The sequence below is a fragment of the Labrus bergylta genome, chromosome 13 (genome assembly GCF_963930695.1).
Source record: "Labrus bergylta chromosome 13, fLabBer1.1, whole genome shotgun sequence".
Lineage (NCBI taxonomy): Eukaryota > Metazoa > Chordata > Actinopteri > Labriformes > Labridae > Labrus > Labrus bergylta.
Window position 1 is genome coordinate 18,388,901 of NC_089207.1, and position 27,240 is coordinate 18,416,140.

The 27,240-nt window shown below is 40.5% G+C and overlaps 2 protein-coding genes across 3 annotated transcripts in view; one reads left to right on the forward strand and one right to left on the reverse strand.

Moving 5' to 3' along the window:
* stat4 (signal transducer and activator of transcription 4) overlaps positions 1-7,179 on the reverse strand; it is a 30,699-nt gene extending 23,520 nt beyond the window's left edge. The window contains exons 1-6 of the mRNA XM_065962414.1: positions 7,022-7,179; positions 6,748-6,886; positions 5,346-5,481; positions 939-1,037; positions 308-400; positions 144-222 (exon numbers count right to left, since the gene is read on the reverse strand). Of these exons, the coding sequence (XP_065818486.1) occupies positions 144-222; positions 308-400; positions 939-1,037; positions 5,346-5,481; positions 6,748-6,875 (535 nt within the window). The 5' untranslated portion in view covers positions 6,876-6,886; positions 7,022-7,179. The remainder of the gene's footprint in view (positions 1-143; positions 223-307; positions 401-938; positions 1,038-5,345; positions 5,482-6,747; positions 6,887-7,021) is intronic.
* Positions 7,180-9,194: 2,015 nt separating this feature from the next.
* On the forward strand, positions 9,195-26,575 carry wdr75 (WD repeat domain 75). 2 transcript variants are annotated; one of them, XM_020633223.3, is made up of 21 exons: positions 9,195-9,340; positions 9,656-9,785; positions 10,689-10,754; positions 10,936-11,035; positions 12,049-12,173; positions 12,539-12,609; positions 12,900-13,016; positions 13,259-13,347; positions 13,813-13,971; positions 14,430-14,489; positions 14,847-14,962; positions 15,505-15,680; positions 15,848-16,005; positions 16,895-17,078; positions 21,288-21,382; positions 21,485-21,580; positions 21,784-21,953; positions 22,135-22,194; positions 22,592-22,732; positions 22,905-22,996; positions 23,972-26,575. In XM_020633223.3, exons 1-21 carry the CDS (start codon positions 9,255-9,257, stop codon positions 24,195-24,197), a joined length of 2,517 nt encoding a protein of 838 aa, XP_020488879.1. In that variant the 5' UTR covers positions 9,195-9,254; the 3' UTR covers positions 24,198-26,575. The 2 variants fall into 2 exon arrangements, with proteins under 2 accessions (XP_020488879.1, XP_020488880.1); XM_020633224.3 differs by having other exon boundaries at positions 16,898-17,078.
* Positions 26,576-27,240: the final 665 nt, after the last annotated feature.

Here is a 27,240-nt window from a genome sequence, read left to right on the forward strand (position 1 = left end):
ACACACCCACAAATTAAAAAACACATTTGTAGAAAGGAGCACTTTTGTTGTGTTGCAGGCGGTGACGTTTTTTTTGTTGCACAGGAGTGAAAAAAATATCCCAGTTAAAAATGACTTTCACACCTTGTATGCACAGGGCGTACCTCGTGACTGAAGGGTCTTGTAGCGGAAATCAAAGTCGTCCTGCATGTCCTCGATGCATTTCACAGCCTGATCCATCATCTAGACAGCGGCAGGAAATTGTTAGAGCAATGAAATGTAGAAAAGTCCCTTTTTTTTTTGTTTTTACACAAGATGTTTCAGTTACCTGCACGCTGCCCCTGATGATCCCGACTCTGTTGTCCATGTTTTTCTGCCTCTCAAATTGTACAGAGCTCTGCAGAGATTTCTCCAGTGGACCCTGTTGGAAAATATATTTTTTTTAGTCCCTCGTTTCTCTTTTCTGCTCACATACTTATGATCAAATACAGACTGTTATCTTATCTTTTCTGATTTTTGATTGTGGGGCTTTTTGCCTTTATCTATATAGGACAGTAGACAAAGTATGAAATCAGGAGACAGAGTGGGGAATGACATGCTGGAAAGGAGCCGAGGACTGTACCCTCCATGCACGGGCCGCTTGGCCATCAGTGCCCCCATCTCATCGTATCTTACTCATTCATTGCTTCATTCATTTTCTTGTTCATCGTTCTTTGAATAAACATATTATTCAGTATCAGCATTCATCATATCCATTTGTTTTTCCGCCATCCTCGCAGCAGCCTGATTACATAATCAGTGACAGTTTCTCGAAGAAGAAAAGAAGCGGTTGGGAAAGTGGGAGTGTAGATAATACAACACCAACTTCCTGGTTTGCAGCTCGTGTTTACGAGCAGAGGCGTCTGTTTTTGATGAAGCAGAGGGACTTTCCCCTCTGAGGGAGAGAAGATGTTGCAAACCTGTTCCTGCATGCAGGCGCTGGCGAGGATCCGCCGCTCCTCCCTGAGACAGGTGGAGATAACTCTGGCCATGATGGCGGGGGTGGACGTGTATTTCACCTGCAGACACAAAGGGGATGTTCCAGGTTACAAACACACTCGCACACACACACGGCAGAAAACTAAAGACGTGAAAGACAAAACAGAATAAGGAAGAGACAATAACTAGGAATTAAGACTTATTCCCCTATTTTACAACAATGGTAGGAAATGACACACACATGTGTTCTGTGGAAAAAGTGACCAATCAAATTAGAGAAGTAAGAATGTGATGATTGATGACACAATTTGAAATGCTAATGGACTAACTGATACATAAACATCTCTGATAATGGACTCCGGTAACCACGGCTGTTTTATTCGGATTTGAATGTTTACTTCTTCTTCTCTATTTTTCTTTGTCTTTCTTGCAAGATGAGGAAGAAAAGAAGCCTGCACACTTGCTCAAATGCCACAAAAAAGGTTTTATTGATCACAACATTTCGACCAGAGGTCTTCTTCAGGTGATCATTTTTTGTTTCCTGCAATTTAACATGAGCTATACTTTCTTGAAAGCGCAAAGAAAAATCTGTCCATGTTAAGTTGGAGCTAAGACTTCTTGAATATGTGGAGGAGGAGGAGGAGGAGGATTCATCGAGTATTTGTCATCATTGGTCTTCTCAGAGGTGCAAGGTTTACAGGAAGTACTTTAGCGATTTATTCAGGAAAAGGAATGAGGTCAAACTTGATTTAGGCAACACATAAAGGCCACACTTTTATGTGTTGCCTAAATCAAGTTTCTGTGAGTCATAGTGAAAATGGAAAAAGGAGGCATGTCGCCTAAAGGAGTGCACAGACGCTTTGGAGTACAACCGGTTTTATTTCCAGGCAGTTATTGCCTTTAACCGTAAAGTTCATTTGAATCTTGGACGACATTTTGAGGGAGTAAACGTTACTTGTAACGGAAAACAAAAACTATAAACCAAAGATGATCAGGTGCTTAGAGCTACTTGAAGTGTTATTTCTAAATAAATACACACTCTCTAACAGTCTGCTCACCAGCTTCTGGTTCCTGTTCTCAGAATAGACTCGAGCTTGTAGAGCACTTCTCTGGCTACTCGAAGCGCTTTTAACACCGCAGGTCACACCTACACATTCACACCACATATTCACACTTTGGCTGAGGCTGCTGCGTAAAGTGTCCATCAGTATTAACTAATCCCACAAATCACAAACATCCACACGCCACTGACGCAGCGGCGGTAGCCACTGACGCAGCGGCGGTAGCCACTGACGCAGCGGCGGTAGCCACTGGGGGTTGAGTGTCTTGCCCGAGGACACGTCGACATGTGTCTGCAGAAACCCCTGACCTTCCAGGTAAGAGACGACCGACTCTACCACTGACCCACAGCCGCCCCGCCTCTTACTGTGGTCATTTTGTGGTCTGAATCAGACCACTTTTTGGATAAGATGGCCAAAACTAAGCGGTCTCTTCACTTACTTTTTCCCGACACCCCAAGATTAACCCTACAGGAGACCTTATGCCTAATTGTAACTTCCAACAGAGATGATTTGTTTTTGTGATTATAGATTCTTGAAGATACTCTCAGCTTTTTTAAAATGGATCCTGCTTCTACGGCTGCTAGCTGAAGATCTTTACCTACATGGTTTTGTACTTTTAAATAGCCAAGTTTAGCATTACCCTTGAAACTGTAACACTAAAATATGTTGACATTTAAATGGACTAAATTATGTTCTGCACCACAAATTTACTCAGACATGCATCTCTCTATTCTGAGGCCCATACCTTTAATATATTTGAGCCCAAAACCTGATTTAAAAGCTTTCTTTCTTAATCCTTACCAGGTAGTTTTGGTGCCTCAGCTGTGGCAAAGTGTGACTGTTTTGTTTTCTTGTTTTTTTTTTGTGTTGTGATCAAAGTCCTTTAGGCACCAAACATCCTAGTATGCTTGGTTCAAGATAAAACAAAACATCAGAGTGTATTTGGGTGGCATTGGGGCCAGAGCTTCACTGAAGTGTGCAATGCTACATCCTCTAAAACCCCGCCCGTCCATGTGAAATACTGAGTCTTTAGGGAGTCCAAAGACACAGAGAAACAACAACACAGATGTTATACAACTGCTTTATCTGTCTCTATTCCTGCAAATAAACTGAAGATACTTCTGAGTCCGTTTGAACCCAGATGTTCTCTTTTTAAAAATCTATTCAATAACCATTAAATAACTAGGTGTCATCTTTTTAATAAAACTGAAGTTTAGACAAACATGTTAAATCAGTGCTTAGATTCTGCTTTCATCATTCAGCAATATTTCAAGGATTTATCCAATTCTTTACACTTTTTGGGGTGCATTTTTGCCTTTATTGGATAGGACAGCTGAAGAGAGAGTGGGGGCTGGCGCAAGGTCAAATATAAACCCACATTCCCCTGCGACGAGGACTATAGCCGCTTCCCATGGGGTGCATGACATAACCGCTGGGCTATCCAGTGCCCAATTCTTCACAATTTAAAGTCATCAAATTTCCCCAGTATACCTTGCAGAGTCCCATCTTGACCTTCTTGGCTGTGAATCCTGCTCTTGCCATTCAAAAAAAATCAATTTAGAGGGGTACAAAAAGTTTCTGCTAAGAGGAGAGGAAACTTTTTGTCTTCGCCTCCAAGTTTTCAGGCATCAGCATCACTGCCAGAATGCTGACGGAGGACGCCATCGTCACACACCTACACACACGTTTATTACAGGAAACACAATGACACTTAGTTCTAAAAAGAAGCAGATGATTTTGCTTTTCCAGCATTTGAATTTGAAAGCTTCCATTCACAAGCTGGCTTCCCTTTTTGTAGCGACCTAAATTATCAAGGGACAATGCACCCTGGAAGGTATCTGTCTTTTACTTGCTGTGAATTGACCGACCTTAGCCATATCTTTTAATCTAACATGAACTCTCCATAAAGACCAGCGACTGATCAAATATCAGATGGACAGGGTTTCATTCAAAAGATTCTGTTTGATTAAGGTACACTACACTACTACACATCACAACAACAACAACATCAACAGCCCACAAACACACTTGAGTACCACACAGGAGTAACTACTTCCTCTGAGAATTGTTGACTCTGACACATCCAGACACACAGGAAACAGCGGTATGGGCCTCACGGGTTTGTTCTGCAAAGCTTTTTGTCTTTTTCAGAATTGAACGTGTGCTGAGGCCAACAACATCCACCAAGCATCCTGTGCAGCTCAAAAACATCAAACTCTGCACTTTCTCGACGCTCGCTAAAAGGTTACTACCTGCAGGCTCCACAACATGAAGGTGACTGAAGTACCTTCAGTCAACAAATGCAGATTCTTCCTGAAAAACTCCAAACGTCATATCTGTAGTCGGACAGTCTTACCGCTCTTCACTTGACATTTAAGACACTGAATAATTTAAACGGCAGTGACTCAAAGGCTACAAAAAACTGTCAAACTTTCAAAGTGACTCCCATCCTTAATGAACCTTTATATTTTTACTTCCCTTACAAGAGATATCTTCAATGCGACTGTTGCAAAGGTGGCAGCATCGACAGTTTATGGCTGATTTGTATTTTCAAAATGGAGCAAATTGATCACCTGAAGCAGACCTCTGGTCGAAATGTTGTGATGAATTCAAACTTTTTTGCCTCATTTGAGCGAGTGTGCGGGCCTATCTTCTTCTTCTACCTCAGTCTGCTGATTCTGCACGGCCCTGCACCTACATGATGTGCGTATACCTACCTCCTTTTTCACACTGGAGCATGAAGCCTTTTCTCTGATACCAAGCATGACATCTTTGGTGCAATATTAGAGCAAAAGTAAGGTTCCTCTGTTACTTTTACATCAAAGGTTTTCCTTCTTACATCCTTTGTGATCATATAAATCAATGTAATCATGCAGGTAAAGTGATCCTCTGTACAGTCATTATGTGTCTTATTTGCTTTTGACGCTTCCTTTGCCATTGCTGCAGCACTTCCTTTAGTTTCTCTTTGATGCTGTTTGTCTACATGCGTATGCTTTCCAATAAGATGCACATTAGAGTGAAAGTGGTTTATGGCATTCAGGAAACTCATGATGTCAGACTTTCACTGATAAGTGTTATAATGTTTGAGGTTTGATTAATGGAGAGTCTGATACTCCCGTGCTAGAACTAGAGTAGCGAGTGAAATACAACGTGCATTAAAAACTAGGAAGTACATTTCAATGGACGGGTTTACTCATTGTTGCTAAGCTGATTTTTAATATATCAGAGTGCTCGTAAAAAGGGGGAAAAAATGCTTCCTATTGAAACAGAGTTAGTTCTGACGATGAGATAAATGGATATGAAGGTATAAAGAGGATGTTGTCACACCTGTAGCTGCTGCTGTATGATCTTCATGTTGTGTCTCTGCAGGAAGTTCTGCTCCTGTGAGCGCACTCGCTCCAGCTGGGACAGCAGGTTGGAGAACAACACGGTCGCCATCGACTCATCGTTCGCTGCTGAGTCCCTGAAAAAACAGACGGTAAAGGTGACGTTCAGGAGACCTCCAGGAAAAGATGAAGAAATCACTGCATACTGTTTAGTTTGTAAATTAGAAGATGTTGAAATCAAAGCAAGCAAACAAATAAAAGAACAAAGAAAATACTGCCTCTCGTGCCCAAACAGGTGCATGCTAAACTATTTGCAATTCCCTTGTCACCAGTAAATCCTCCCTCAACTGTTTACAAATGATTCAAAATGCTGTTGCAAGTGTGATAATTCATCTGCATTGGATTCCAATGAGTCACAAAGCCCTGCGTGATCAGACACTGTTTATATCTCTGACCTGCTCCATCCCTACTTCACCAGTCGACCCCTCAGGGCTTCTGACTAGGAATAAAACATGAAAGTTCTCATAATCTGGGTAAATCTGCAATCTACCATCTCGTGGCAAGAGGCTGCGGTCCATTAAGACCAAAACTTCTCGCCACAAGAACAGTTTCGTCCCGTCTGCTGCCAGCCTCATGAACCAGGTCCCAGCCCTCCCTACTCCGCCCAACATGACACAGACCCTCATCAGCCCCACAGTCAGAAAACATGACGGTAATGTGAAGGCTGGAACTGTTTTTATGCGTTACATTAACGCTTACTGGACTTTGAATACTGCACCTTTTATACCTTTTGTTTTTTTCTATTTCTAATACTCTATTATATATGTTTTTTAATTACATTTATTTTATTTAGGTTTTTGCTATTTTTGCTTTATTTCCTTTGTTAACTGTTTTTGCACTAAGACAAATTCCTTGTATGAGTAAATATACTTGGCAATAAAAACGATTCTGATTCTGATTGAACAATGAATTAGATAAAAACACATCAGAAATAACTGTAAAGGAATTTTTAGATTAGCTGTCAACCTTATCATAAAATTTTTCTGAGAGATTATAGAGATTGTATCTTATCTCTTTGACAGCTGGTTTGTTGAGGTCTTGGCGATGATATTTTTCTTTAAAAATATCTTGTACTTTTCATAGGCAGGTATCATCTGTATGTTTTTTTTTTTTTTTAAAACATGAACATATTTATTTACCCAGTCCCAGAACATGCTTCAGTATTCCGATCTTTTAATTTAAAGGGTTAATCTGCCAAATTTGCAAGAAACAAAACCTATCTCTCGCTTGACTTCAGCGCTTTTTGTTCATTTTTTTTCTCTGTAAATATAACAAATATAAAATCCTTCAGTAATTGTGGCGATGTGACATTTTAAGGTTGTAAAAGAAAGGCTTGGACTCACCAGTCCTGAGCCTCGATCCAGCCGGCTAAACCCTGCCTGATGTCCATGGGGAAGTTATCATCGTAAAGATAATCCACATGTTCAAGAAGTCTGATCTCCAGCTGCTGAATCTGCTTCCACTGGCTCATCCTGAGAGTTACTGAACACACACACACACACACACACACACACAGCAACTCATCATGAACATACAAATATGACCATAGAGCATGTGATAGCCCATTTCTATGTTAGATAAACAGTGATATGGTTCTCCTCATACAGTCTGTGTTACCTGAGTCTCTGCGTTGTTTCCTCGTCAGCCTCCCTCAGCATGTGAACGTGTTTCCCCCTTTGACTTTCGTTTCACGTTGAGGAGGGGCCTCGTTCACCTCATATCCAGGAAACATGAGAGTCAGACACACACACACACACACACACACACACGCACGCGCGCTCACAACATAATGAGCGCGTGAGGTGAGACAGGAATAAGGGAACGTTTACCGGTAACAGGGCTACACCTCTGTTATGTCACACTAAAAGCCAGTCACTAGAATCTGACTTTCATCTACTTACATAAGCGAGAATTGACACGAAAAAAGCAGATATCCACTATGTTGTCAAAATTAACAACAACAAAAAAACAAAACAATTAGATAATTATAAAGATATAAAACGTCCAGGGCGTCGCTTAATACAATAAAAATAGTATAAGTTACCAAACAATGTAATATCTAACTTTTTTAAAAAAACGTTCATGATGGTACTTTTGTGTAGTTGTTATTTTCATGAAATAAAAGCCGGTTATCTGAACGATGAAAAGAGTTCATGATCAAATTACAGAACATTTCAAACTTTCAGATGAGTTAAGTTTAAGTGGAGTGCATTCACTGAAGATAGATATTTTAATTAATTCATGATATTTGTGTCAGGAAATTAGAACCTATATCATTTCATCATTGCAATAACACTGAGATGTTGTGATTAAGAGATGTTCCATTAAGTGAAGTATTTGTTATTAAAGCATCTGAAGGCTCATATTTGTAACTTATTTGCTGGAAACCTTAGGGTTTGTTGTTGTTGTTGTTTGGTTGGGTGAAGGTTGGAAACAGGTGTTCTTAGAAATTATGAATTAATTAACTAATTAATCTTTATTTCCGTGTCTGGCCACTCAACGTGGGATTATTCACCCACATTTTTAAAAAAGAATTCCTAGTGTGACACAGTGATACCCGTGATCAGTGAAAACCCCCAAAAGGCTGCAAAAATGGATACTAATGTAAAGTTAACAATTAAACACAAAAACACTGGTACAACACAATAAATACCTGATACAAAAAGAGAGAGCAAGAGGAGCGAGAGACACACAGAGGGAGTGCACGTTCATTCATGCCCTGGGCAAAATTATGTTGTGTATTCGATCAACTCTGAGAGCCTGTCACTGTGCACAAGTAGTTTTTCCTTTTGTTCTTGGCTTTTTTTTTTTTTTTTTTTTTTTTTAGATATTGTGAATATGTGTCATCAGTAACAAACTGATGAACTAAACAATGTGTCCCCTAAATAAATTGCATTTATAGAATTCAAATTGAAAGTCTTGAAGTTGGCCTGGTAGCTGGAGAGGTGCCAGTTCACTTACTGAGCACTGCCGAGGTGCCCTTGAGCAAGGCACTGGACCAGAAACTGTTCTGGCACTCTTTCATGTGCAGCCTCTGCCATCTCTCCATTAGTGCATGTCCATATAGGATCTTGTTTGTGCATGTATTTCAGCCTATGTGTGTGTTTAGCATGTCTCAATAACAGTGTAAAAGTGAATTCCCCCCTCGTGGGATTAATAAAGGATATATTCTTCTACAATTATAATGTCTACAATTCGTATTGGTCTTGGAAAAATTGATAAAACTGTACTGCCGTGAGACTTGTAGCACAGGACATTAAGATGGGAAGGAAGTACCTCATCCCACACCTTACAGACTAAATGGACAGTTGACCACCTCACAGTGCAATACAAGTGTGCAATATTAACCTTAAAAACAAAAAAAACAGTGCAATTATATAATGTGAAAAATATGTGTGCAGTAACCTCAGGTGCAATAAGAGATAATAAGTGCAATAAGAAAACATATTTATATTTTCATTTCATTGTACAGTGTTCCCCTTGTTATTTTTATTTGTTTGTATTATATCGTTGCTTAGCTGTTAATACAACGTATTTATTTTTTACTTTTTTGTACTCATTCTTTTTTTCTTACAATGCTATTCTATTTTATATATAATTTTAACTTTTTTTGTAGAAGCTGACTCAGGGAGAAACGCACAAGAATTCCAATGTACCTGTACTGTCCTGTACCTGTGCAAATGGCAATAAACATCTAAACTAAACTAAACTAAACATAAGCTTCTTTTTTTTTCTCCAGTGACTGATTCACTCCAGACCACCAGGTGGCGGTAAAGCGTCACAACAAACCGGTGAACAAACCCACGAAGAAGAAGCAGCAGCGTGTGTCAGAGTTGAACCCGGTGAAAACATGGTTGAACACGGGGACATCCGCGTGGTTCACCGTGGAGGGAGTAAAATAAACTTCAGAGAGCCTGTCATAACCAGCGATTCAAGGTAAGTGTGCCTTTAAACCCCCGTTAATGTTTGAAAAATGAGCTGGAGAGAGTTTCGCGCTGTTTTCTGAGCTTTATTTGTTAAAATGCTCAAACCGGTGCTAGCTGTTAGCATTCGCTGCTATCTGTGTGTTGATACTTCTGCTGCTGTTTACAAAGACTCACCTCAAGATGTTCTCATCTTTGTGACGCTGTTCTGTGACGGGAAATGAACCAACCCAATAACTATCCAGCCACTGGAGTTTGTCGGTCCTTGAAGGGTGATTTGTTTGTTTGTTTGTGATAAACGTGATAAACGTGGTTTGTGTCGCTGCAGGTTCCTGCTGTGCGCCTCAGGTGAGTGTGTGAAGGTGTTCAGCTCCTCCACTGAGGAGTGCATCCACGACCTGCGAGGACACACCGACCTGGTGACAGGTGTGCTGCTCAAACCCTCCAACCACCTGCAGGTACTCATCACACACTTTGTTACAGAGAAAGACTGCAGCTCCAGCTAAGTCAAAGAAAACCTCTGAAATGCGCCATTGACTTGACTTGTCTTGTCAGTGCACAACCTAAATGAATGAACTTTTATTGTTATTATTGTTCACATGTTGACTGTTCACTCAAACTTTTAAACATGGTGACCATAATGTTTACACTCACATGTTTTAAAACGACACAATCTGTTACTTTAATGAGCTATAGATCAGGGGTCTCCAACCTTTTTTTCATGAGAGCTACTTTCAAAAATCACTCACTTGATTTTCAAATCACTTGCATTCATTTATTTACATAGCTCAGCTGAATTAAGCTGCTGTTTGTACATGTGTGAAATTGCAATAAGCCAATGCTTATCAATAATCTTAAAGGCACATCAATGTCCAAGAAAACATTAGTTTGTTCAAAACACTTGTTTTTTTTTATGGGCCAAATATATGAATAGTGGGAAGAGGTGCATTTACTGTCGTCAGATTTTTATGTTTATTTTTGACACAGTTGGTCAACCTATAGGCGAGCTACTGAAAACCTGCCCACGAGCTACCAGTAGCTCCCGAGCTACCTGTTGGAGACCCCTGATCTATAGTAGTATCAAAAAGTACCAAAACTGCTGTACGTGAAACTGTAGAGAATTACAGTATTAAAAATAAGACAAAATCTGACACATTCATGTAAGCCCATACACAAATGCTCACAGAGAACACTAATAATATAATTAGACAATTATATTATATGATAATTTGATAGAAATACATTAGAAAGAAATATAAGCAACCTAACTAGGACTCAAAAACCAACATGTAGACGTGTGTTTTGAGGTCTGACTTAAAAGACTCCACACACCTGACTGAGGGAGTCTTTTTTTGTTGCAGGTCTACTCGTGCTCAGCAGATGGCACCGTCAGACTTTGGGACTTCACAGACGGCATCCTAATTAAGGTACAGCTTGGTTTTTCTGTTTTTAATTCGGCAATTGCAGTCGGTGTCATTCATCTAATGCTTCCCTTATTTTAGAGATTGATTTCATTCATCGATTGGTTATGTTGAGAAGGATGTCTGGGGTTGTGATTCTCTGCTGTCCGGTAGTCATGATGTGTGACAGCTGTGTGATCTCTTCTAGACTTATGTCATTGGATACCCGATCTACTCCATCCACGCTTCTGCAAAACATGAAGGAGTCATCTTTGTTGTTACAGCCACGGTATCTGACAAAAGAACAGGTGAGCGTGGAGGCTTTTCTCTGAGTGGATGTTGCTTTTGGTTTGAGGTCAAAGCGGTATCAGCAACTGATGACGGTGAATAATTTAGACACGGCATCCCCCTTAAAAGTCGACAAATCTAATCATCAGTCAAGTAACCCCTTAATGTTCATCTTTCAGATCAATAGATATATAACGGTAGATCTGACTGGGAAATTGTGGTGTTTTTGCATACCCAAGACCAGAGTGCTCAGAGGCCCAGACCATTAAAAAAAGACTCTCATGGGGATAAAAATCAAATAAGTAATGAATTGAAGTTATTTCTTCTTAAAGAAAGAGTCATTTGTCCTTCTACTCACAGTAATGACCTGGAAAAATAGTCTGTCAATGGTGGTATTGACCGTACTTGATTTAAAGTCCAGAGTCCGCCCAGTCTGAGACAAAGACAAGACGGACACAAAATGCTTTCAATGAGACTGAGACCTTCAAAAAAAGTGGTCTGGAGACCAAGATTGATTTCGAATACTACAACACTACTAAAACCTCAGCAAGGCACTTTACTTTTCAGCTACATGAGATAAAAGAAAGCTGTTGAACTGGAACCTAACTCAAATCAGTGTGCTTGTTAGCATGCTAATGGATTATAGAGCTTACTGCAGTCTGTTATTAGAAATGAAGGCAAACATTTCTGAAGATTTCTCACCTGAATCTGCCAGAACAAGACCTGTTTATCATTATGAAGTCCTCTGTATTCATGTTTATGTGATATTATCCTATTTGAATTACTCACATGTGAGAAGTCCTCGTGGAAATGTGAACAGTCTGTGTAACATAATGATCAATGTCTGCATGTCTGATCAGGGAGGCTCATTTCTCTTTATTTGAGTGTCTGTTTGTCAGATACTTCCACTAGGGGGCGCCAGTTTTTCACAATTTGTCTTCTAGTATGAGTGATGTGGAATCTGGGTAAAAGGTCACTTGGGGATACTGTGTGATAGGCTGATGTTTGATTTTGTTTGTGTGTGTTTGTGCAGAGTCGTTCCAGCTGGTTGCAGTACATCTGCCACAGAGTGGAGATCAGCTGGTGGAGGCCCGAGAGCTTTCTGCTGTGCTCAGCAACGTCAGCTCCAACCCAGCGGCCATCGACTTCGGCAGAGGGGTACATACTGACCAATACGCCACCTTCAACTTTTACATCCCAACATTTATATTTTAAGCTTGTTCAGCTCAGAGGAATAAACTTGAGTTAGAATATGAAATGATTCAAGTGGAGTTTTCATGATACCAGAATTTTAAACTTCAGGATGATACTTGTCAAAATCAATCAACATGTACCTGCTTCGTTACCATGGCAACACAAATAGACATCCTAGGTGATCGATATCGGGTAATTTTCTTGTTTTCAATCCACAAAAGCTGCAGGCAAACTCCTGCGCACGGTCTCAATTGCGGAGAAACATTGGCAACATTTAGGTACTGAATCTGAGTCGTTTGTGTTGATAAGAAATGTTATCTCTCTCACAGGGGGAATATATCGCTTCAGCTTCAGGTTTGCTGCTGGAGGTCTTCTTTTTTAAGAAGCAGAAGGCTTACAGGTGAGATGCTGCAGCTGACATGAGTGGAGATTGTGTGTAATGAATGAAAGATAGCAACTTCACAATGTTCAGATTCTGGTGTAAAATCACAGATCGGCCATTCACAAAGTGCTCTTTCAGAATAAAAACCAACCCTGTACTTTTTGTTTGTTTTTTTTATTTACAAAATGTGGTTTAGATCAAGAAGGACGTTGTCACTTTTGCAGCTTTGCTTTACAAAGTTGATGTTCACAAACCCACATCTGCTTTATTCCAAACATTCTGTCTGTGCTTGTGTGTGCTTTCAACAGGTTTTCCCTCAAAGAAGACAACAAGAAAGGAGGAAAGAACACGTTCATGTGCATTTCTTGTCACCCAAAAGATGACTGCATCGCCACTGGACATGAGGACGGCAAGATTCGCTTATGGTGAGTGCAGCTCGGTGACGACACATCATGAGGAAAATACCACAACATCCAGAGTTTTGATCATTTTGAACATGCGCTCCTCACTAATGCAGAATTTTTCACCTCAACTCTTCTTACTCTAGCCGTCATGACTATCCTTTAATTTTCCCATTTTGTTCTCTGAAATGTGTGTTTATGAAGAAGTTGAGTGTGACTCGTTAGCGGGAGCGACTAATTTCTTAAGTCGTTGTTGATCATTTCAGGAGAAACTTCAACCATCAGAAGGAGTACACGTACACCACGCTGCACTGGCACCACAACGCTGTCAGCTCGTTGTGCTTCACCCCTGAAGGTACATGCATTCACTCACCTCTTGATTCTGTTTATAATGTTTAATGTTATGTGTCTTCCTCTCTCTCTCATTCTACTTCAGATTCATACATTATTAATCCCTGTTTTGGTAACACTTACACTATAATGACTATTAATCAGCCAGTATGCTAATAAGTAACTAGTTAATGAAAATTGTGATCTAATTTAAAGTGTTACCTAAGTTTTTATATTTAGTCTTTTATTGCACATAGTTTATAGGATCAAATTCTTCTCCTTTTCTAACTCACATGCTCCGGAGGAATGACAACAAACCTCCATGATTCTCTGAGTTTAATCCATTTTATGTTAATATGTTTTAAGATCTTTGGCACGAGGAATATGTTTTATCCCAGTTAAAAAAAAATTCTTACAAGAATGAACAATTACGTTAATTCTTAAAAATAATTTTTTTCACGATCCTTTTCCGCTTTTGTTTGTTTCTCAGGCACAAACCTGTTGAGCGGAGGCATCGAGTCGGTGCTCGTCCAGTGGAGATACAATCAAGAGAGTCAGAAAGACTTCCTGCCCCGTCTGGGCGCCGCCATCACACACATCTCTGTCTCACCTGATGGAGAGCTCTTCTGCACCTCCCACAGCGACAACAGTGAGGAGCTTTAACACGTTTTAAATGATGCAACAGGCTGTTTGTGAACTTTCTACACTCAGAGGGATGAGTAGCTTCAGTATTGACCGATGAGTCTAACTCTTTATTTTAAACCTAAAAAATGAACTCACACCTGTGTCCTTGAATGTGGCGCTTAAAGGGGCGTGCATAACCGAGTTTCACTTTAATATTTGAGATGGTGATGTTACCTGCTCTGCACGACTTTCACTGTTATATTGCGCTGAAGTCCCCGACTACAGAGTCTCATCTTCCCGACGGACACAGATTCACCTGCTGGTCTTTCCTAATTAGGGACCTACATCAGCATAAATCTTATAAAGTGTGACTGTACAGGTGCAGGCTGTTTACAATGTTGACAAATGTTTCACAGATTTTAGTATAAATCTTAAATGTACGTTTGGTAACTGATGTGTGATTTGTGCTGCTTCCTGTTTCAGAGATCACGATCATCCAGAGCTGTGTTAAAGTCTCAGCTGTGATCCAGGGTCTGGTCAAAGGTGAGTACACACTGGGTTGGCAGAGCACGTACATTGATCATAAACATGCTGTGTGGACTCATAAATGATCAACATATCTTTATAAATAAGGCTCACAGTTCCTGGAAAAACAATCCGGCTTTAAAGGGAACATTACGACATTATTCAAGTGTCAGGATGTTTTTAAATGTCTGATTCAACCAGATAAACCTCGCATTCTGTTACATGGTGGAATTTTAGATTTCAGTGAGGCTTCAGGATTTTTCATCTTTACACAGAGGAAAAAAACGTGTACAGTGTTTGTGATTCTCTGTCTCTTGTATTAAACGCTCCTCTTGGCGTAAGACCTAAAAGTCCCTCTTCTTTGCCCCGCTGCAGGAGAAAATGTGAAGACAGACCTGATGGTGGACCCTCGCAGTAAATCCTTGGTGCTGAATGGAAAACCAGGACACCTGCAGTTTTACTCGCTCCAGAGAGACAAACTGCTCTACAATGTAAGCTTATTGAAATGCATCACCCGTAAGCCAGACCAAGGGCGTTTGTGGTTATTTTCTGTTACTTTTAGTACTCGCTCTGCACCTGGCACAGTAACTCTATAAAAATATGAATTTTATATCAAACACAGTCTAAGGCTGTGTTCACACTGCAGCCAAAAGTGTCCTGAATCAGATTGTTTCCTTCTATTTGACTCAGATCAGATTTTTTTATTAACTGTGAACAAAAGAGGTCACTTGGATCTTTTGAAATCAGATTTTGGCCACTCCCACTGGAGTCTGATTCAGGTCATATTTAAAAAGCAATGTGAACAGCCAAACAAAATAATCTTATCTGAGAATTAAGGCGTGCAGTGTGAACGCAGCCTCAGATTGTTGCTCCAAGTTTCTGACAACATCAGCCCTATTCACACCGCTGTTTCAAGCCGCGGTATTTACACCCCCTGTGAGGTTTCCCCTTCAGTCAATTGCAACAATAGGTTATAAATTCACCTCGAAGTACTTTGGAACAACACCTTGGTTTGTTTCTGTATTTTGTGCAGTTGGACATCGTGCAGCAGGAGTTCATTCATGAGTTGGGTCTGCAGCAGTTTGAGGTGGTCAATGCGGCCTTCGATGCCTCGGGCAGCTGGTTGGCAACAGTGGAAGAGAGAAAGCAGAAAGACACTGAGCTGGAGCTGAATCTGAAGCTGTGGGCTTTTGATGAACAAACACAGAGGTACAGATGTCTGTGTAATGTTGAACGAGCAGCACGGACAAATCATGTATCAAAAATAAAACCACACCACTGCTTCGTCCTTTCGAGCTGTGTTTTAAAAAAAAATTACTAGAACAGTTAAGTTCAGTTATCATCGTTTTTTAATATGCCGACTGTATCACCTGCAGTTTTGTGCTGAACACAACCATCTCAGCCCCACACGAGGACCGGATTACAGACATGTGCTTATGCCACGCAGACGAAAGTCAGACCACCGTGCTGGTCTCCACCAGCAAAGATGGACACTTCAAAGCCTGGCAGCTCGCTGCAGCGGCCCACACAGAAGGTAAACTGCATTCTGACTCCGTTTCTAACCACTCAGCTAAAAAAAGCTAAGTGTGGCTGTGCTGTGGTAATTTCTACAGCAGTCTTTTCAGACTGTGTTCTTCTCGATTGTTGTAAGATTTGACTTTTCCGTCCTCTTGAAAAGATACACCTTGTGGAAGAGCTGTTTGATTCATCTTAATTACAGGATTTGCGTTTTTAACCTTTTCCTTCTTTTTCTAACACTGATGCATAATACATATATACAAATAAAAATCAAGACAAATACGGACAATTTAAATCGATTTGACAAACAGACCACTATATGGCACTACTCGTTTTCTTTTTTAACCAGCAGAGGGCGCTCTCTGCATTTTGCATCTGCTGTTTGATATCAGTAGATGAAGCAGTATTAGCAGTATATCATGATTAAAGTGTATCACTGTTACATTGTTACATCCAAGGACAATAAAGGACTCACCAAAGTCCACAGGAAACTACAGGCTTTTATTTTGTATTGTTGAGCTAAAAAAAGGAACATCCTTTCATTTTTGTTCTCCGTAAAATCCATCATAAGATCAATGTTTGGATTTTTGCACGTCGTCTTCCTTTTAAACAAAGAAGAAGGTTTGGCAGGGTGATCGAGCCAAAAACTATTATGACATGTCATTTTTTCCATGTTGATTGCTATGACTTTTTAATAACATAGTAAACCATGAATATTCACATTTTTTGACCAGAGACATCAGTGAGAATTAAGTTGTTTCTCCGGTAACAACCGGCCTCTAACATTATTACTTCAAAAAACATCGGATCAAATGGTCGATCTGAGGCAAAAATATCTGAATCTCCCTAATCCAACTCTCTCTCTGTGTCCGTCTCCCTCTCTTATTTTCTCCTGATCATGTCAGCAGATGAAGGGCCATCCTGGATGTGTGATTTCGTCGGAGCCTATCACAGCATGGTGCCCCAGTGCTGCTGTTTCTCCGCTGACGGGTCTCTGTTGGCCGTCAGTTTCCAGGAGGTGGTGACCGTGTGGAGCCCGGCCTCCTGGGAGCTCCTCACGACTCTGTCCCAGCCTCCAGGAGCCATCAGGTGAGAGCAGAAACAAGCACTAACCTACCTACCTTCATGGGCACGGCTCAGTGTTGAACCTCGAAACCTTTACTGCTGAATTAACTTGTTTTCAGCATTGAGTGTATAAATGATCTTAACCTGCTTGGACCAGGCTCTTTAAATAGATGTTTCCTGACTCATTGTCCTGTCTACGTATTGAATGTGGTGAGATGAAGGAGCAAGCTCTGACCCTTTTTTAAAGGACAGGGCAAAAATGTTTTAATGCGCTTTAAAAAGAATTCATACTACGATAGGACCTGTGTCCACCTAGTGTTTTTTTCTGAGCGGCAGCGTCTTATTTTCATTGTTTTCAATGAGTAGAGCAATCGCAGCAGAAAGCGGCCGCCTGGAGAAAATGTGCAGCGCCCAGCATCTTTTCTTCCGAGCGCGATGCCTTTTTTTTTTTTTTTTGCAACGCTCTAGTTGAAAATCTTTAAACTTTTCAGAAAGGCCTTTTCCCTGTAGTTCCCCCCCCCCCCCCCCCCCCCCCCCAGGAAAAAACATTGGAGCAGTGTCGTTCATACAGCGGCTGTTGTCATAGAGACAGGACAAACGTGCAGCCATTTTCTCCTAAGCGCACAAAAGCTTCATGCAAACACTCCTGAGCGCACAGCCAGCGCTTTTCTGTCAGGAGCAAAACGCTAGGTGGACACAGGGCCATGAAGATTATTTTAACACCTGCTCTGGAAAGCAGAATTCATGTTTTCAGCGGAATTAGGAGAAAAATATTCGGTCTCCTACTCAGCCACATAATCGGTACTGAAATGTTGCCAACATATTTGTGCAGTTTAGAGAGAGTGCAGGAGTTCACCTGCAATATTTGATAACTAAAACATTACCAAATTACCTTAAGAGAGCTTACAGTACCTTAAACTGGCTGCCTAGAACTTCTATTTTTGTTGCCATGGTAACAAAACAGGTATGGGTATCCAGATTCGTATGGAAGTTTAAAATTCTGAGGTTGTGAGACCCATACTAAGTCGAGATGGCCACAAACCTTTACCAGCACTGAGTGAAATACATTTTAAAATAAGCTAAAGTAGCGTCCAAACCTTGGCTTAAAAAATTATCGTAATGTAGAAACGTTTTGTTGACTGCAGCTTCATTCATTAAATGTTTGATGTTGAGCTTTCAGATGTTCATCAAAGTTACTGCAGACGGGGAACACTGGGACTCGCATCCCAAATAAAGTCCTGAAAGTAACAGTGATCCGATAATGAATGCATAATGCCTTTCACATGCAGATTCACTGAGCAACAATCTGTTGTAGACTTTAACTGTTGCTGTCGGGACTCCTCTGCAGCGGGCGTCGTTAAATGGTTAAAAAAAAAAAAAACCTTCTTTTCAACGCTCTGGCAGAGTCCACAGCGTTGTTTCTCACAGCAGACAGGAGGCCTAACAGCCTGAGGAAAAAGAAGTACAGCCTGTCAGCCAGCTGAACACACGGGACAGCTTACAGTTTCGCAATGCCGCTCCAGTCTCAGAAAAGTTGGCTGATGTCCCCTCTCTCTCCGAACACGGGGCCCACAGGGTCGCTGAGGACATGAAACTACTGTTGTCAGTTTCTGTACCACTTTTCTGAGGAAATCAAAGATCACTGAGTCAGCTTTAAACATAGTTCTATGGAAAAACATAAAGAGCTGACTAGCATTGTAAGTGAGCTGAGATACAGATTTAAAGTCTCTCAACCCCATGAAACCAAACCTCCTACAATAACTGTTTGCATGACCCACTTTCTCTTGGACTTCAGTATAAACAGTAAAAGCTCGAGACTTTCTTTCTTTTGCCTTCTCATGCTACAAATTATCTAAACATGTTGGGGGTTAATTTAATCCAGAGATTGGCACTTTTACAGATACCAGAATTAGAAAAGACTGATTATAACTCAAAAGTTTGATTGATACTGTATATCGGTGAGTACCGTTATCTATGCACCTACCCCATGATTTTTTGTTAACAGATATTTTGCACAGTATACAAGGCTCCAGTTTTAAGTGACCACACTAGTGTTAGTATTGTTGGTCAGGATTAAAGGCCTAACAGCTGTTAAATAACAAGATTATATTTTCTTTACAGGGGAATTGGATTATCAGCCGAACAGATCAGGAATCTAAATCAGGAAGGGCATAGTAATAAGTAGGGCCCGACTGATATGGGATATTTGGAGCCGATACCAATATTCATATTGGGGAGAGAAAAAATCAGATACCAAAATATTGGCTAATAACTTTATTAGATCTCTGTTTGATGTGTAGAGATAGATAGATATAGATTCTCACATTTTTCGCATTAATCCCTCAAATGCAGTTCTCAAACACTTGTGGGAAAGATTTATAATTAAGACAAGATGATCACTCGACTTGAAAATAACTGCTAATTTACGTGCATCACTGCCTTAGACTCTGGAGAGTGATGATGTTTGTTGTAATCAATAGAGCGCCTTCTGCTGGTGACAGAGAACTGCGAGTGTAATACAATGAAACTCAAATAAAATGCTTCTTGACTGGTGAAAACTTCTCGTAATATGGGCGCATAACTGCCGGTAAAATTAGCCGGTACCGATAGTCACTTGATAAGATAATATCGGCCAATATAATTGGCTAACCGATGAATCGTCGGGCTCGAATATCAGATTATCTCTCATTACTCTCTTTTAAAATGATCTAGTTTTTTATTTTTTTTAAAGAACTAGAATTTTTTTTTTTTTTGCAACAGTAAGTGAAGAATTACACCTTTTTGAGTTATGGTCTAGATTTTTTTTATGATTTCTTTGTGTTATTTATAACATTTAAAATTTGGTGACAATTATCCATGATCTCCCTGGAGGACCTTGGTGTTTACGTGGAGCTGTTCTAAATTGATTTCATAGAAACAGAATAAGTAGAGCTTAACTTGTAACACTTCGGTTTGGGTTGCAAATACGTTAGCATTACAAAGCATTTATAGATATGATAGAAATTAGTGTTTCTACTACTGATCAAACAAAAAGACTAGAATCTGTCATCTCTCAACCAGAAGGTTGGGGGTTCTATCACCAGCTCCTGCAGCTACATGTCCAATGTGTCCTCGGGCAAGACACTTAACACCAAGTTGCTCCTGCTGCTTCGTCGGCGGCGTATGAATGTGTGTGAGCAGCCTCTGCCATCAGGGTGTGAATGTTTAGGTCTGATCTGTGGTGTAAAATCACTTTGAGTCGTCACTCATAAGACTAGAAAAGAACTATACAAGATCAAGTCCATCTACCATTTTTTTTTTTTAAAGAGATATCCTCAAAAACTAAAACTTTTACATCGGTGAAAAAAGTTTTTAGGACATTTTAGGATCTTTATGTTTTTTAGGATTCATCATTTATTTTCAGTAATAAATAATTGTTTGGGTTCAACTAGTTTTGTGTGTTAATTAAGTAACAGTTTTAAAGTCTTTTATGACTAATTATGGTTAATTGACTTGCATTACATTTTAGCTCAGGTTGTAAAGAGTTCAAAAATAGTTTATGAAATAAAAATCACAATAAGGGAAAAATATGAAAGAAGGCCCTGATGGCTCATTTATATTTCAGACCTTTGAAGGTCAAAGACACACACATAAGTGAGACTAAAGGAGTCTGCTTCTCTCCAAAAACTCGCTCTTACTCAGACAGCCTCTTTACATGAGTGGGCACTTCCTGTGTGTTTTGGGAGCTGAAGGACATTTTCCCTTAAAACACTTCAAAGTAAAAAGTAGAGAAACTGTTGGATGTGAATGGGTTTTGTTGTTTTGACAGCTGCCTGATGCCTCTTACATAACTACCACCTATGGATGTGTATATCGGGGTCAACTGCTCGCCCTCCAGCCTCATTAACTCCAGACACATTACATGAAACTTAAAAAAAAAAGTTTGTTACATTTTGGCCTGCATGCAGACGGCTGATAACGTGGAGAAATGTCATCACTAGTGGCAGCATTTTGAAGTGTCGACAAAAAAAATAAGGTGGCTGTAATTGGGTCATAAGCCAGACGTTAATTTTCCGGGTGTTTGCCTCTTGGTGGGTGTTCGGACCCTGCTTGCGTGTTTCCATTTGAAGCCCCCCAAAGCGGAAAACTCCTCAAAGGCTAATCCTGTGAAATATGTGTGCAGTGAAGGGGTGAACTTGGGAATTTTTTAAAGTCACTGGAAAAGAAAAGTTTTTTTTTCCCCCCCCCCACCAGGAATCTTTGTTTTGGCCGATTAAGCTGCTCCAAGTATCTGCTGGGAACGACGGCCAACAACCTGCTCTGCTGCTGGAACCTCCTCACCTGCTCACGTAAGGCTGCGTGTGTGGTGTTCATGTCACTAAGTCGTGTCAGATTCAGATTCATTTTTAATTTCATGCACAGACATAAATACAGTTCTCTGTCTCCTGCAGTGGAGTGGAGCACCTCCATGGACGTCAGCCTGCTGCTGGCTGACCCGATCTCTGAAAACATGGCTGCCTTCTGCTGCCAGGCTGGAGCCACAGACTGTAAGCTTCATTTACCTCAAGGAACAACTTGATAAAACTTACACAACGCTGCTCCATTGAAAATAAAATCATTACAAATAGTCATATTCACCTGATATGATCAAAACGTTACTAAACATAAGTAGATAAAAATGTGGACCTAAGCTTTTATCGAAGTATTCGAAGTATATCTAATAATTTTGCTGTTTTTTTTTGTGTTTCAGTGTTTTTGTTCAAGCCCAGTGAGCCTCGGCCGCTGTTTTCCCAGAAGGCTGTGTGCTCGGGGAAGGTGACTCGCGCCGTCTTCGCTCCCAGGGAGGAGATGCTGGAGAGCTGTGAGGAGAGCAGCCAGTGGCTAAACAGATCCCAGCTCTACTTCCTCACTCAGTACATGGTAAAACACCTCTCCATCAGTTTAACAACGAAAAAGAGAACTTTACTCGATTGTTCCCTGAGAGTACTCCTTGTAGTACTTTCTAAAAGCACAGGAGCTTTGAAGAGGCGTCTTGCCAGCGCTTTGTGTTTGTGCTTTCATTGTGTTCATGCTGTTGGTTGATGTGGACTTTTCTCTGCAGGATCTCATGACGTTCACCACCAAAGCAGAGGAGGACAGACTGATGGCAGCCAGCAAACAGGTACAGCTCACCTGTGCTCCAAACACAGCTCGACAACAAGGCTTTCATCCTGTAACTCCAAACTGTGGCTGCATGTCGAGCATGTTTACAGCGTTTTGTTTCTGAACTCACGAGACTTGGAAGTACATCCCTGCTTCGTTCTTAAGATCACTTCCTCATCCGCATGATGACTGTATCAGTTTTCACGTCACATGTTTTCTCCTTGTTTTTACAAAGGGTCATGTTGAAGGGCAAATGTGTTATATACGCAAAGTTCAACTAGCACAAGAATTATTAGCAAACTTGTGCTATAAATCAGCTGTTTTCATTCTCCATTTCCTCTCTCTGTGTCTCTACAAATGAAATCATCAGTGCTGAGGATTGAACTCTGGCCTCTTGTTGTTTTTCCCCTATCAAGCTTGTGATTGATGACACCGTCGCCATGACACCGTTCTACCTGTTGCTGGGGAAACACCGTCAACATGAAAATCAGGTCACGCCGAGCGATCCGTCTGCAGAGAGAGAACCTTTACCACAGGGCTCAGTCGCCATCAAAGAGGTCAGTGGTTCACCTTGTGTCGTTTATGAACAGCTGCATCGATGTTCAGTGTTTGCTTGACCTTAATGGTTGTTTAAGGTCAGCACAAAAATAGAATCAAGTTAAATGAGTGAAAAACAAGTGATCATTTATTTAGTTTTTTGTGCATTAATCGTGTCTTTCTCCTGTTCAGCTCCTCCAGACGCCGGCCCACGTCTTGCCCTCCACGTCTTTCCTCTGCTCCATGTTTGTACGGTCTCTGCTCATCTCTGTCACAGACACCAGGTCAGTACTCGGGAAGAAGTTTGTTCTGAAAAGTTTGATCATCATCTTTAGAAATTATACACGTGTCCATAAATGTGTTCTTAATCCTCAGGGAAGTCTGCAGGGAATGGTTTGTATTATCCCGTTAAAATGGATTTTAAATAAGAACAGGAAGCGCCTTCGGGGTTTAGTTACAGAAACAGTCGCTGCCATTTGACGAACCAGTTAAAAAAAAAAAAATAACTAAACAAAAATCACACAGTCATATAATCCTGACAGCCGATCATCAACACATCATTTTATTTTATTGTATTTGGAACGATCGTAGACCTACTCGGTAAAACATTTTGCAGTTTGCTAATAAAAAATCAGCAAATCACAAAAAAATACAAAAATGGCGTCGTTCACATAACTCCTGGAATACGAAGAAATATATATATTTTTTTTTTTCAGAATTGTTTTTGATCAACCAGACTTCTGTTCATATAATATTTTGTTTTATTCATGAGATTATTTCAGTTCTCTGTTTTAATTAGCGTCTATAAACTTTGATAACATTTGGGCTTGGGTCAGACGTTTTTAGGGATTTGAAAATCCAAAATGTCAATAATTCATAAGCAGTCCTATTCATGTAAGAACTAGAGAGACGTTTCTGTTGCAGAGTCAAAAGGCTTGAATAATAAGCTAAGACAAACTGTAAAATGAGCACAGTCGTATAATAATTAGCACAGTCATGGTTATTTGTTCCCTTTAAAATTGATCGAGTCAGTGTGTTGGGGGTGATGAGCCGTTTATTGTTGACCCATCGCTCACTTCATAACTTTTGTTCTCATAAAGTGAGCGTGAGTTGACAAATCTCTGCTGGATTTCAGGCATCACGTTACTCAAGACCCTGAACTAAACGTTGCACATGTGACTTAGCAACTTATCTCTAAAAATATGCCAAGTCACGTTAACTTATTTTCCTTTTTTTTTTTTTTATTCTCATGGGCTCAGCGCGGAAAGCAAACCGGCTGAGGAGGAAATGGAGAGTGAGAAAGAGGAAGAAGATTCAGAGGGGGAAATGGAAACCAGCAGCTCGAGGCCGACGCAGCAAACGTCTGTGGGAGTCGGAGTCACGGAGTCTGCAGATTCCCCCGCTCTGACAAAAGCTCAGGTTAGAGAACTGAGGAGGGTGAGGAAACTGGATCACAGCTGGATCACAGGCCTGCTGGACCCCTGAACATGACACCTGTACAAAGACAGACACTCACCGATACAGTGCATGGAGAGAGTCTTCATCACATTCATGGATTTTGATTGTTTTTGTTTTACACCATGATGTCAGAATGGAAAAAATATGTTAACCAAATTTGGCAGAAATGACATCTTGAGTCAATGAGGACCTTTTCCTCGTCATCTGAACAACTTAGTCCTGCTCCTGGAGACTCACTTTGTTTCGTCGCCCCTTTGTTTGTTCAGCTTTGTACTTCAGTTTTTGTTTGATTTAAAAATAAATCTCTTCCTGAGTCTCTAGCCCTATGCAATTCTGCAACTAAGTCATGACGAATCACCGCTGTCATTACACCTCAAGACATTCATATTGAGAAGTGTGAGATGGACGGCAAAGCTCCACATACAAACACAGTCAGACATGCACACATCGCTGTTCTTCTCCCCAGCTGGCTCTGCTGATCTTGTAACACCTCTGTTTCCACCTCAAAGACAGTACAGAGGGGGGGGGGGAGGGGGGTCACTTCGTCCCGCAATTACGCCTCCTCAACATTCATATCGAAGGCGAAATGTCACAGGAGCGTAAATATCAGGAAGTCTGAATAGGCCTACAGTTCTTTCTGCAGACTGCAGCAAGATTTCTGACAATTGTGCATCAGTTCTGTGGCCTCCGTCACCCAAACTGCAACAAGCTGCAGTTTTGCTATACAAGATACAATCCCCTTTTACTTCCTCAGGCCAATTAGAGTTGTTATGGTACCAGAAACTTAAACTAAGATAAGATTCTAGTAAAGACAATGCAATATCAAAACCTGTTTCAATACCAGAGCAACTCAAATATAAGTCCTAGGCCTCTAGTATGGGCGCTATCTTGTCTAGAATACAGTCATATTCCTGCACACGGTCTAAATGGCACCAATACATTTTCAGTACGTCTCACTTGCTTTTGCTCGTGGCAGCTTTGAGTTAAAAATATGACTGAAGATCTTTAATTGTTACTTTTTGTTTTAATCAAACATATAAAAAACAGATTGTGTTTTTATGAAAAAATATGTGGTCTGCAGGGCGCTGATGGCCTAGTGGTTAGGTCACGCCTCATGTACTGTATGGAGGACTTGGTTCTCCAAGTGGGCGGCTCTCTCTCCTAATGTCATACTCTATCCACTGTCCTATCAAAATAAAGGCCAAAAAAAATTAAGGGATAAAAAAAACTGTGTTATCCAAAAGTGTCAAATTAAAATAATAAATGTTGACAACCTTAAAGTCAAAAACCATAAACATGAGGTTTCTGCTGCTGTGTTAGAATTTCCCACAATGCTTGGCAGGACAGTGAAACACAGATTTCATGAAGGTGTGTTTTTACCAATGTGAAGTCTTTCACATGTATAATTCTGATTAAAAGAGTTCAGTAGGGGCTTTTGGTTTCAGACTGCGTCCCTGTTTTCTCACAGTTTGTGTCCAAATATTTTGTGTTTTTACTTTTTGCAGGCGCAACAACTAACAGATGCTTTTAGTTGTTATGTCAGTGCTGCATTAGCCCGGTAACCCGTTAATGCATTTTAATTGCAGCAGAGGAATGCAGTAAATGAGTGAGGTCAGCCGGAAACAGGTTCAAGCTGTGAGCTGGAGACAAAATGTAACGTTTGGTTAGATTCTCCTCACAATGTAAAATGTGGATATATTTCATATTTCATTTATTTATCTTTTTTTTTTCATCAATCAGGATCTTCCACAGAAACCAAAATGTAGTGTTGTAGTATATGTAGTACTCAAATAAGACCGGTCTCAAGACCACTTTTTTGAAGGTCTCGGAATCTAAAGCATTTTTACTCGGTCTTGTCTCAGTCTGGGTGGACTCTGGATTTTAAATCAAGACCACCACTGAAAGGCTATTTTCCCAAGCCATTACCATGATTAGAAGGAAAACTCCCATTTCTTACAGAACAAATCATTTCAATTCATTCATAATTAGATTTTTATCCCCCGGCTACATCCACAACCTCCTCTGTTTTATGGTTTAAGTGAGCGACACGCCCACTGCACACAAGATGATTTTTCATATGGTCTTGGTCTTGACTCGACCCTGAAATGTCTTGGAGCACACTACCTAAATGTATCCGCCATGCTTTCATTAAACCCACATTTTTAAAGTCTAACTTCATAGAAAATATAACAACTGGCTGCAGCAGTGTACTTCTTGGTATGTCACAGACTGACTCATCACTTATGTTTATCTTTCTTTTCTTTTTGGCCAGTGTAAAAAAAACAACATCTGATTTACAATCTTTCAAAGGTCCAATGGTTTGTGATGTTTACTTTCTACACTCACTGTAAGAACATTTTTCTACACTTTAAATTTTAATAAAATTCTGATTTCCTTCCTTATAACCGTCTGCCTCGATGATTTCTAACTTCTGTTACTCAACACCAGTGTGTCTTCCAGAGACCAAGCTGACGGCCTGTCTTGATCGTCTGTGATGTAATTCAGTATAGCTGCAGTTTAGGGTTATGTATGTAAAGGATGTTTCTCGTTGTATAAGCAGCTGAACTCTGACACACATCTTGTGATGCCAAATTGATCATTTTGAATTCTTGGCCTGAAATGCTGCATGGATGTCATATAGCTGATGAGGTGAGTCATATATTCAGCTTCTGATTCGGTTCTTGGAAATCTTTGCCATAAACTTTTTTCCTGTGCGAACACGACCTTGAAAAGTGACATTATTGACGCTGTAAAGTCAGGCCGGATTCAGCAGACTCTTAAATCTTGATGAAGAAATCCTGAGTAAGCTCTCAGGATCATGAAGAGGTCACATTTTGTTCCCAGGGTTGGATATGACAGTGCACTTATCATTTCAGCATTTCTCAGTTCCTTTCTCTATCAGGTGCTCTGCTCAGAGCCTCCCACCACTGAGAACTCCATAATGTCCTTTTATGACTTCTGCATTTGACAGACGTACAGGAGACTTGATCACTAATCTGGGTCACTGTATAGTGTCCTAATCGAGTCCTGAGCTCATTATCTAATTTTTTTTTTTTTTAGGGCTTGATAA

Bases quoted from the DNA above. Each gene is read 5' to 3' on its own strand.
- wdr75 (XM_020633223.3), top strand. From the start codon at position 9,255: ATGGTTGAACACGGGGACATCCGCGTGGTTCACCGTGGAGGGAGTAAA. The intron at 16,006-16,894 runs GTAAACTGCATT...TGATCATGTCAG, and splicing joins TGCAGCGGCCCACACAGAAG to CAGATGAAGGGCCATCCTGG. The intron at 22,733-22,904 runs GTCAGTGGTTCA...TCTCCTGTTCAG, and splicing joins GCTCAGTCGCCATCAAAGAG to CTCCTCCAGACGCCGGCCCA.